Raw genomic sequence first — 12,805 nt, forward strand, 5'->3', positions numbered from 1 at the left:
TTACTGGTCTAATAAAACTCTACCTACATTAAGAAACAGTTTTCGCTAGTGTTCTTACAGATCATAAAATCTTATTTACAATAACAAACGTAGCAGTTGCATTTACTTAGTCTTTAGCGAAGTTTCCCGTTTTATTTTCTGTTCTATACTATTTCCGTATACAGTAAAATAAATATCAACTATACAGTATAATTTGGACCAGAAGTAAAACGTATAGGGAATCCAGTGTCTACCTGATTGAAGATAATTGCAAAGCCCTCTTTGGTCACAGTGGCGCTTTTCGCTCGTCAACTTTCACAGCGCCACACCCTCTATGGCAAAGGCCATTACCAACTGTGTTCGTAAGTCGGCGTATTTGCTAATCGTTTATTAGGGGGGAATTATGATTAATCGGGGTTTTTTTCGTCATTATTATGGTATACAATACACTCTTGGAACAAATGATGATAGCCTCCCCTCGTATTATGATGGCCCTAGTCCATTTTTCACTCCAATTAGAATCTTGAAACCATCTTTCACTAAATTGCATCACTCAGGTCTAAAATTTTACCTCAGCGAGTGGACCACCTTCCAATGTGGTTGTTACGAAACCCATTAAACATTTATTCCAGATTCTTTGGTATTAAAATCCTTTCCATAATTTGATGCAGAAATTGAACGACTTGCCTGATTTCTGTTAGTCTGATTTGCCTTGCAGAATTACACTTTCCAAGACTCTAGCAACGTTCCTGGAATTACAGCAAACCGTGTCTAACATTCCTTCTAATGTTTCCTTTTGAAATTTAGAAACCTTCCTTCCAGTTGAGAATTCCTTCAAAAATTTATGTTCCTGGAACAACCCTCCGTAAAATTACCCCCGTGATAAATCCAGTCAAATACAATACCCAAGAATAAGACGTTTTACTTCCCAAACCAACCAGGAACCACCCTATATCCCCCTATACATCATTACCTCCTGCTAAATTCGAACAAGACATCCCCCAGTCATTTCTTCCACCACCTCTGACCTCCGTCAACCTCACCCATAAGAGATGATTTAGAAGCATTTTCGGGTAATGACGAAGCCCCTGTTCTTACAGTTTCTTAACCCCCGCCCCCCCAAGTGAATTCGTTTTCGACCACTAAATAGCGCCTTTTGATGGCTCCTACATGGACAGCTATCGGTGCAAGGGATGAAGGAGGTGAAAATGTCAACACTCTCTCTCTCTCTCTCTCTCTCTCTCTCTCTCTCTCTGTGTGTGTGTGCGTGCGCGTGTGTGTACGTGTGTGTGTACTGTAAAAGTACACACAGACGTGATACATTTTCCTCGGTTAAATGGCCCTGTACTAAAGCTGACTTCTGCCTTTTGTTTTGAAATCAACGCGCCAGAGATAATTACAGATATTAATTGTAAACAATAGCTGCAGCAAAATGAGGAGCAGTGCCCGAAATGAGATTGCAAAAATTGCCTTTTCCCGCACGACATTCCGTAGAGAGAGAGAGAGAGAGAGAGAGAGAGAGAGAGAGAGAGAGAGAGAGAGAGAGCTTTCCGCACGCCCATGTTTCGAATTTCTCGAAACAAAAAATATTTAAACTTTGTGATGCAATTATCACAATTCATAAGAATAAAACAGTATAATATTATGAGCAGGAAACAGACTTTAGACCTGACTCTTAAATTAAGTTATGCAATTCAGATTAGATTCGAATAAAAGAAATGTTTAATTTGCGAACAATTCCTATCATTAGTTTAAGGTGTTTTTAGATAAATTACTTTAAATTGAATTACATTAATTAAAACAGATCATAAGATAATCGTATGAATCATGATCAACATATATGTAAAAAAAAAAAATGGTTAAATTGACTTATTTGCTTATGCGATCTGATGTCGCATTTTTACGTCAATGACACCAATTTTATTTAGTGGATACAAAACAACATTTTGAAGAATACCAATGCATATTCAAAAAGTGACTACATTAGAAAGTTAAATTTTAACAATCACACCGGTTGAAACAGTTCGAAGTTAGCGAAAGAAAAGAAGACGTGCATGCGCATTTCTAAAACTCTATAGAATTACAATTATTACGGAAAAGGCAAAGGAATGAACAATACTTAAAGGAACTCATGTAGGAAACATTCAAAATCCGGTCGATTGTCGAAAGCTAATTGTTAATCTAATTATAATTTGAAGCGTTCAATTGTAGAAGTAATACATCTTCTTACTCTCGTAGTTCTTCAGGTATTATCATTTATCAATTTTCATATAAATATTGAACACCTTTAGGATTATCTATAGTAACATGACGTAAACACATACACACACACTCTCCTACGCACACGTATATCTAACCGCTGAAACTAGGTCCTTCACCCACAACTCTTTTTTTTATATGAAATACACATTTCTAATCTTACAGTTTATAACTTATATACATCATAGTATATTTACATAAATAAATTTCTATTTTACATATAATGTATTTACAATTGAAATTTTTACTATTTATCATAATTTTTTATATGAATATTGAACACCATTTCATGGTTATCTACAGTAACGTAACGTACACACACACACACACACTCATACGCACACATATTTAACTGCTAAGACTAGGTCGAATTCCTACAACTCTTTCTGTAGGTCTAAGTAACCCAGGAGTGTAACCCTAACTTTTTAGTGGGTTCCTTGATGGGCCAGCGAGAATGTTTTACAGGGCGCTGTATAACGTGTGTAGGGGCAGGGTTAGGAAGGAGAGAAAAAACGTCTCAGTTGAGATTATGGCAGTTTCGTAGGGCGACACAGCGTCTCCTCTTGATTATTTTATGATGAAGAAGAATGCGCGCAATTTACCCGCGTGAAAGTTGCCATTCCGTGCTCCTTGATGTCGAGCGAGGTAACGTAATCAACATTATTGGAACCCGTCCTCGTTTCGATGCACATACACAATGGTCTTTTAAAATAACAATTCTTTATTCAATTCCATGGCCAGCAATTGTTAGATCTATCTTTATCAAGACAATTCTTTATTCAATTCTCTGTCCAGTAATTATCAGATTAATCTTCTGCATTCATTCATTTTATCAATTTTCAAATTTTAGATATAACCGTAAAGAAAATAAAAAGAAAAAGAATTATTGTAACCGGAATCCAAACCGAAGGTGATAATCATAAAACAAAACAAAAACAAAAAAGCAAAAAGTTAATTAAGGGAGACAATGCTAACCGGCCCAGAAACCCTTAACTGGACAATGAAGATTTCGGTCATTAATTTCATAGATTAGATCTCGGTTCTTACCAGCATCACTTTTTTTTTCCATTATCATTATGCAGACTCTCACTTTGCCTAATTTTTTTCGCTTGACATCTCTCTCTCTCTCTCTCTCTCTCTCTCACACCTTTTATATTTGTCTCATTTTTTTTAATCTCCCTCTCTCTCTCTCTCTCTCTCACACACACTTTTTATATTTGTCTCATTTTTCTGAATCTCTCTCTCTCTCTCTCTCTCTCTCTATTCATCTCTCTCTCTCTCTCTCTCTCTCTCTCTCTCTCTCTCTCTCTCTTCTGAATCCATGCGTAGCACCTTCATAACTAAATCCATTGTTTTCTATTCTTTAGAAAGTGATACAAGAATCAATACATAATTTGTTTAATTTCATCCTTGAATATAAAACACGGGCTCTTGCCCGTAAGAGAGAATTTTCTTCTTTTGTCAAAGCAACTTTGTAGGTTTATTGTAGGTGTAATAATCAAGACGACATAATCTATTTCCTTCTAACCCTAATAGGTAGACAACCTTGGCTTCTACGGGGTAATTAGTTATATCTAAATTTATTTCTCTAAATGCAACCATTTATCACTTCTATTACATTACCAATTGGCATTTTTCAATTTGTTGCAAGGTGCACTAGTTTCTTGCAACCCTGCAACGCGGCCTCTTCTCTGTAAAATCTGTATCACTCCGCCATTACTCGACTTTTAGGGACGTGTTATCTACCTGTTTCACTACTATTGCCCTTCTAAGCCGAAATTCGGCCTCTTTGCATAATGTTTAAGGTAGAGAAAGTAGCTTAAGTGTTAGAGAGAGAGAGAGAGAGAGAGAGAGAGAGAGAGAGAGCAATGAGCTTTCTTTCGTCTTCAAATGCCCGGGGCATTGCGTATCGTTGTCTACCTACGAGCTTCATCTCTCTCTCTCTCTCTCTCTCTCTCTCTCTCTCTCTCTCTACATAGTCTTCATTTCTTATCCTTTTTCACTCTACTGCTTTTTTCCATTCCTACCCGTTCCCTCGCAAATCCTCTTTACTTCCCACTGACTTCTTTCATAGTTTTACCATTCTGCTATTCGATTATCAATATTCTACATATTTCTCTCTCTCTCTCTCTCTCTCTCTCTCTCTCTCTCTCTCTCTCTCTCTCTACAATTCACTGTTTACAGTTAGGATCTTCCATTATTCTATAAGCCTCTGCTGTTAAGTCATCCTTTGCCGTTACTAAGTTCACTTTTCTGTTAGAGGAGTGCCAGCACGCTCCTAAGAAGAAGAAGAAGAAGAAAGAAGAAGAAGAAGAAGAGGAGGAGGAGGAGGAGAATGACACAATAAAAGGGAGGCAAGATGAATAAGAGGTTTATAACATCAAATTGTAATTTGTGAAGAAGACGACTACAATAGCAATTGAACTTGGTATCAGAAACTCGCGCGCTTACGAATCTATTCAGGGTGAAGAAAAAGGGGGGGGGGGGGGGTGAATGAGACGAGGAAAAGAAGAAAATAGCATGGAGGTCACATTCCACCTTGTGTAGAAAGTGGATGGGCGATCTAACCTGCATACGATATGAGGATAGACTTAGAGGATCAGCTGGGTAGAGAGTCGGGGTTGGACTCGGGTAGGGTGAGGGAGAGAAAAATCTCTCTCTCTCTCTCTCTCTCTCTCTCTCTCTCTCTCTCTCTCTCTCTCTCTCTCTCTCTCTCTCTCGTCGTTGATTTACTCGTCTTATTTCCGTCATGATTCATTTTAACTGAAAATTTTAAACAAGTTTTTGTAGCTCACATCTTGAAGGGATTCTTAACTGTTGCGTTAAGTGTTCCGCATCTTCTTCCAGAGTGAAATATAGGACATATGTTGTTTATTCACAATGTTTGTGTTGAAAAGACGTTAGCATTACTATTTATATTATCATACACATTCATTTAGATATAGCCTAAAAAGACATTAACTTGCAAACACTACTTATACAGAATAAAAAAAGATCATATAAAAACAGGTGAATAGCAATATGATTAATTAAAAATATGGGTCAGAAGAATTATCCATAAGCGATCATGATTATTCATAAATGAAGTGAATTTCTCACCGCTAATCCCTCTTCTTTTCTTCTACTTTCAGACTTCATTTGTATTATTTGCGCTCCTGGGCTTGGCGGTAGCGGACTACCCCGCCCCAGCGCCCCACTCCAACTACGGACCCCCACCAGCTCCTAGTTATGGCCCACCACCAGCTCCTAGTTACGGCCCACCACCAGCTCCTAGTTATGGACCACCCCCAGCACCAAGTTACGGCCCTCCACCCGTCCATTATGGCCCTCCACCTATGCATTATGCCCCATCACCCTCAAAAGGCAAAGGAGGAGGAAAGGTACGTAGGAGTTTTTGTCTCATCCGCCAATCACGTGATGACGTCACGATTACTTATACTTACTTGGAAGTAATCAAAAAGTAATATTTTAAGAAAACATTTCTCTTTTTAGAGGAGACAAGACATTTCTTTCAAAAGTACTGGGATGAATTTCAAAATCTTCTGGTAATTAGTTCCGAAGATACCTATAAATCTTCACTGTTTTTTCTTTCCTTATCACAGGGAAAAGGCGGTGGCTATGACTTGGGCATTTCTAAGGGCATCGGCGATTTGATGAAGGCTAAGGACAACGCCATGAAGGGAGCTGTGAAGGGAATGTCAGACATGTTCTACAAGGGAAAAGACGCTTTGTCTAAGGGAATGGAGTACATGGAGGGAGGGCTCAAGAAGGGAATGGACTACATGTCAGGAGGATTCAAGTCCCTCTTCAAGAGTATGCAAGACACCTTCAGCAAAGGCAAAGGCGGTGGCAAAGGCGGCAAAGGAGGAAAGGGTGGTGGTGGATATCCCGGTATGTCTGGTACATCTTAGGTCATGGTGTAGCAACAGGTCATGTGTAAAACAGAGATGTACTGTGTGAATTTGAATCATTAAATATTTATCTTATTAGTTATTCGCTAATATTTCATTATTTTTTTTTTCAGCACCTGTCTATGGCCCACCCCCAAGTTATGGCCCACCCCCCAGTTATGGCCCACCCAAAGCTAGCTACGGCCCACCCCCAGCCAGCTACGGTCCTCCCCCTGCCAGCTACGGTCCTCCCCCTGCCAGCTACGGTCCACCACCTGTTCCAGTGCCCGTCTATGGTGCCCCTGATGTTAGTGGTTCTTATGGTGCACCAAAACCAGAGGACATCGTACTCATCCCTGATCCTGGATATGGTGCACCCTTAGGTCATGGTCACTCTGCTGGCGTAGCCTCAGGACTTGCTCATGGTCATGGAGGTGGAGATGCTCATGGTCATGGTCATGGAGCTGTAGATGTTCACTCTCATGGTCATGGAGCTGTAGATATTCACTCTCATGGTCATGGAGGTGGAGATATTCACTCTCATGGTCATGGAGGTGGAGATTCTTATGCTCAGGGTCATGGAGGAGGAGCAGATGTTCATGGTCATGCTAACTCCATTGTAGTGTCCTCAGGCCATGGTCATGCTAACTCCATTGGAGTGTCCTCAGGTCACGGTCATGCAGGAGGAGCAGCTAAGGGTCACGCTATTCCAGTTGGTCCCCTCCCAATAGAAGCCCCCACATCTAGTTATGGTGTTCCAGTTGAGTCCCATCATGTAGATCCTCCCTCCTCTAGTTATGGAGCCCCCATTCCACTCCCAGTTCCCCAAGTCCCTGTTCCAGTTTCGAGTTACGGTACCCCTGACATTGGCCATGGTCACGCAGCCCCAGTAGTGCCAGCACCATCTTCAAGTTACGGTGCCCCTCATGCAAAAGGTGTGCACGTTCATCTTACTAGCAGTGGCACTCTCAAGCCTCAACTCCAAAAGGAGAGGCCACTTCCTATCCCAGTTCCCGTGTTGGTGCCTGTAGCACCCATGAGCCTCATATTCCCTCGAACCCCTTCCAAGGTCTACAGAGCCCCCCGGCCACAAAAAGGCTACGGCCGGCCAGGGGGCAGTGGTGCGTATGTCTCATCCTCATCATATAATGGTTGGCTCTCTTCTGACTCTCCTCATGCAAGCGACTCTACTACCGTTCAACCTCTTGGACATTCTTATGACTATTTACCTTATCCTGAGGAGGAGGAGACTCTATCTGTGGCTCATCACGGGGGATCTGGAGTAAATCCGCCCTCATTTAGTACTTCATTTGGCAGTAATCTTAATCCCACAGGATTTTCTTTTACAACAGTAATTAATCCCCCAGAACCTATTCCACCCATAGTAACAACAGCTTCACCTACAGAACAGGGTCCATGTATTCTCCCATCTGAATTCATTAGAAGTAACAGTAGATCGTCCGTAATATGCGATCCTCCAAATTTAAATCCAAACTTTTTTTATACAGTTTTGCCTAATGCCAATGATGAGTCTGCTTCTCCTGAAACTTCATTACTAGAATTCATAAATGGTGAAGGTGACAATGTCAGTGGTGATGGGTTCCTACGTGCTGACAATAGTGACAGTGATGAAATTAGTAAAGAGTTTAGAGATCCTAAAGCTATTTTTGTAGTAGGTAACCTTGATTCAGATATTTTTCCTGAGCAGAATGTACCAAATTCTTTAGGTAGTTTCGCAGAACCTTTAGACCTATCTTCTATTGAACAGGATGACACACTAGCAAATCTTTTAGGTGAGAGTAACTGGAGAATAAGTGATTTCAAATTAAGTGATTTTTCCCCTCTTAAACCACATAGCATCTTAACAGCCAAATTGCCAGTGACACGCTTTGACTCAGTAACAAATTCCCCCAATAATAATGCTGCGATTATCATTAAAACTACTGACTCTGACTTTTCACAAACTTCTGGAATTGGCACTGACTCACAGGACCACCACGGACCACCCTTACTTCGACAGACTCAAAGTGTGAAGCGCCATACTCCACGAGTACTAAAATCATTAACTTTGACTCACAATAACACATCTGTATCTGAAAGTAACCAGACTTTACCCAACACTGGTGATGTTAACAGACTCAATAACAAAACTAATTTTTCAGCTTTCTCGGTACCAACCACTGAAAATCACAAGCTGCTTTTGACTGGAGCAACTGCTATAACACTGACGAAACTAAAGCCTGATGAAGAGATCCAACCTGAGGAGACAACAGCCATAAATCCTGTGGAGAAGCCAAATTCCTCAACTAAATTCTCACCAAAACTTGAATCCTTCCCAAATCCGAACATTCCTAGCGAATCCATTCTGAACGATACCTCGTCCAGTTTCATAACCGGCTCCCTTGCTAACACCATATCTAGTACCCCTTTCAACACTAAATCCAGTTCCTCTAGTCAGTCCTCTCCCTTATCCCTTCCCTTAAAAAGTCCTCTAGTATCCTTTGCCTCTTTAAAAAATAGTTCCTATGCATTTATCTAGAAATTAAGGTCCTATTGCTCATTCAATTTTAGTCTTGTTTTAGCTTCTCTTTTTAATAAATGTAAATTCACTTCATAATAGTTAGTGTCTTCCAAATATACTTAAGAGCCCCTTTCAAACAAATCAAAGATTTATGATTGGAATAAGCATGAAAAGGGTGAACAGTTTTTGTATCTCATTGCCATCGGTGGAAAACAAGAATTGATATTCAGAGGTATGATGTATTTTGAAGCAGACAACAAGGCACTAAGAACACACGTAGCTGTCATCTTTAAAAAACTACACCTGCACCTTGCAATTTGATTACATATTCAATTTTGTCTCATGATTTTTGTACTACATTTAGTTCCAATTGTTAGAAGTACTTTTGTATACTATTAGACTTTAATTTAAGGTTGAAAATTATGCATTATCATGATGTTTTAACTAATTAATTTCCCTCTTTTTTCAGGTTTTGGGCGCTAAGGGTCATTAGAATGGATTAGGATCAACTAACCAATCATTCCTAAGCCAGAGTGGTGCTCACAAGTTGTTCACCTGAATTATAGACAATAGATTCTCGTGGTGTGTGTCAGAGGCTTCTGCAAAGACTTAGAAATAACGTTGGCATTCTCGGTGCTATCACCGCAATGTCAGCCGAGTTTTATTGCAGCTTTGTAGAAAGATAACCCGCTAAACTTACCAGGAACCCCCTGAAAGTGCAATAGGTTCAGACTCCATTTTTGAAAAAAAACAAAAACGTCAACAGGTTTGACTCTGCCATTTCCAGCGTTTGAAATTGATCGTTCTGGAAAGAGACTGGATCGGAGTGATGAAGGAGAGATGACAGGACGGTCCAGTGCAGCTTTGTAAATAAGTTACCCCTCCCCCACAACCCCCCACAGCCTTAATCACACCCCCTGAAGAAGGCGCCCCCACCCCCTCAGCGTGAGCCGAATGCCACGTCTTCCAGAAGGAACGTGGAGAGAGGAGATCCACCAGCTGTAATGAAAATAGACGTTTCCATTGTTAAAATAATACAGAAATATATTTTTCTTATACAAATATTTAAAACAGTTTTTCGGTTACACAAAGTTTCTCTCTGTCAGTTTGTGTTAACACGTTTAAACCTTGTTTATGGTTAAGTTTGCCATGCGAGACATATTTTCAGCAGATCCTCTCATACGCCACGATAAGTGTATATATGCTATATTTGTTGACTTTAACTAATGCTTCAATTCACTATTTTTTATGAAATATCATTATATAACTATATCAGGGATAGAGCGAAGATAACTCAGACGACATATTAATAATTATATTCACACACATCCTTCTTTTTTTTATAAAAAAAAATGTTCACAGAAGCAAACATTATTATTATTCTTATTTATAGCTCTATTCACTTGGCATTGTCGTAGAAATAGTCAAGTCCAGTATTACCTTGTAAGATGTCCCACGGTTCTTCTTACTTCTCCTCAGCCATATCGAAAGAGAAAACAAACAAAAAAAAGAGAACATTTCCAAAACCAGGAAGAGTCCTTCCGGTAACTGACTGATGATCATTTCCTTTTACCAAGTTGTTAAAAGGGCACAACAACATATTGTAAAAAACAAATAATCCATCCCATTCACTCAGAGTGACGAGAAAACACACATTTCGATGCCAGCGGCCAATAAACATTTTTTTTTTTTTTTTTTGGAAGACTCCCAATGTAGTCGTGAAATTCGAGATTCGTTGTGGAAGATCCCATGTAGGCCTAGTCGTGTAAATTGAATTGATTTAATTGGCATATTTATAATTTTCATTCGGCCTTAATATTGAAAATTCTTTTTGATATTGATTTCGTAATTCGAATCTGAACAGGAACTGGAAATTGAATGCAAGAAATGATGAAAATAAGGCCTACAAAATAGTTATCAATATTCAAAAACCTATTTTGTAGAAATTTGAGAAAAAAATATAGTCTAAAATCCTCTCAGTTATCAATAATCAAAATCTCTTTGCCAGAAATTTGGAAAAATATGACAACTAAAATTACCTCCTTATCGAAAATGACTACATGAGATACTCCACATTGCATCTTTTCATTTTTTTTTTCTTGGGAAAGAGTCGCCTGGTATAATCATAGCAAACCGCCTCACTTTTTTTATATTCAATGCCAAAGAAAAAATTTATCTTTTTTTAATGAAAGAACATTAGCTCAAAATAAGTGATCATTTAATTCGCTGGACGATGATGACAGAAAGAATAATGATAATAGATTTATGTTTGAAAGATACATTTACATATTTTTTTAGAATCATAGTTGACTTTCTCAGTTTGGTAGAAATGCAGGCATTCCTTAAACGTTTCAATTCATTTATATTAATTTCTTTATTAATTTTTATCATATTTGCACAAGTTTACCAAAACAGCAATTAACTTTATCGTCATCAAATTTCATTATCATTGAAATCTTACATTTAATTTTTTTTATATCAAAAAGCCGAAAATGTTTTTTTTTCATAATTTTGTTCTTTATATTTTTTTTAACGATCCAGTGATGAAAATGGTCAGTGATTAACTTTTACCAAACCCCATAATTTTCTGTTATTTTCAATTTGTCTGGTTCCAATTCTTGGCTTTCATTTGCTAGGAAAACAAATTGAAATGTTGTGTGTATTTCTATACTGGTAATAATCATATATATATATATATATATATATATATATATATGTATATATATATATATATATATATATATATATGTATATATATATATATATATATATATATATATATATATATATATATATATATATATATATATATATATGAATACATGTCCACAGTGTTAATAATCATATTTTATATGTTGTTTATCAGTTGTAATTGTAGATGTATAGTAGTGCAGTTTTATTATTAGTAACGTCTGTCCCCTGTCTATCACCTAAAATACCATTACGGTTTGTAAGATAAGATTTACCTTTGTTTCTTCATTTTCAGATTTGTTACAAGAGATTATCTTATGTACTTATTATTTTTTTCCTTAATTTATCTTTGGAAATGTAGAATTGAGATATTCCTTCATATATTTCTTTTTTTTTCTTTTGAGAGTAGATGAACCAATTTTTTTTTCCATTTTCTGTTAACTTTTTTGCTATATTTTTTGTACGTGTCTTTTTTTTATATGAAAATCAGCACTGTCAAAATTCGCATCATTAATCACATTTAGAATTTAAAGATTCTTCATAGGAAATTAAACTTTGTTAATAGAGGTTATCATATTGGTAACCAATTAAAAATAACATATTGACACAAAAGAAAAAAAACATGTACAAGATAATAATGAGTTTTATACTCTCGATAAACCTTTAATTGTACTTGGGATTATCCCATCATTTCTACATGCCATGTTCAAATAAAATAAGACAACTGAATATACATTTATAATACTTTCCTTAACCCTTATCAAGTCTATGATTATCTGAGTGTGAACAAAGATAAATGCTTTACTTTAAGGGCTGTTTTCTTGGTCCTATCACGCAGGGGAACCCTACGTAGGGCTACTACAGCACCTACAAAACCTGAAACTACAGAAATCTGTGAAAATCCTGATATTCATGTAGAAACCAGACTTAGATATTCAAAATCAGATATGATAAATTCCTAATTTCTTAAAGTATCGCTCGACTTATACACCTTGGGAGCTTCAGTCTCACCCAAACGGCCTTATTTGGCAGTTACCACTTAAGAGGTCCTCAAACACGAATGGCAGTACCATAGCCAACTAAGTCAAGCTCAGTCGAAAAAGAATATTCCAGGACCTAAGGACGATGTGTGAATTTGCAGTGTACTAGTATATAAAGTGGGAGGGAGTGAGGAGGGCTTGAGAGGAACCTGTTGGGGGAGAAGATGGAGAGGGAGGCAGAGAATTAGATGACGAGATAAGGTGAAGGATGATATAGAGAGATGTTTCGTGAAGACATTGGGGAGAGCACCAAAAGCCGAACTCGTAATGTAGGAATAACAGTGGGAAATAAGAAGAAGAAGATGAAGACAGTGTATAAAGTTCTGTGTGCTCAAGTTTACGTGTTGTGCTGTGTCTCCTCCTAACACATTGGCGTTGATATCCTTTCGAAGAAGTTTCCCATGCCAATGAAATACAATTGTCAG

General features: G+C 37.9%; 1 protein-coding gene across 1 annotated transcript in view; it reads left to right on the forward strand.

Annotated features, from left to right (window-relative positions):
• LOC137621575 (pro-resilin-like) overlaps positions 1 to 10,772 on the forward strand; it is a 30,944-nt gene extending 20,172 nt beyond the window's left edge. The window contains exons 2-5 of the mRNA XM_068351979.1: positions 5,370 to 5,618; positions 5,841 to 6,129; positions 6,263 to 7,063; positions 9,119 to 10,772. Coding sequence (XP_068208080.1) covers positions 5,370 to 5,618; positions 5,841 to 6,129; positions 6,263 to 7,063; positions 9,119 to 9,132 — 1,353 coding nt within the window. The 3' untranslated portion in view covers positions 9,133 to 10,772. The remainder of the gene's footprint in view (positions 1 to 5,369; positions 5,619 to 5,840; positions 6,130 to 6,262; positions 7,064 to 9,118) is intronic.
• The last annotated feature ends 2,033 nt before the right edge of the window (positions 10,773 to 12,805 follow it).

Source organism: Palaemon carinicauda, chromosome 28 (assembly GCF_036898095.1).
Source record: "Palaemon carinicauda isolate YSFRI2023 chromosome 28, ASM3689809v2, whole genome shotgun sequence".
In the NCBI taxonomy this organism is placed as follows: Eukaryota; Metazoa; Arthropoda; class Malacostraca; order Decapoda; family Palaemonidae; genus Palaemon; species Palaemon carinicauda.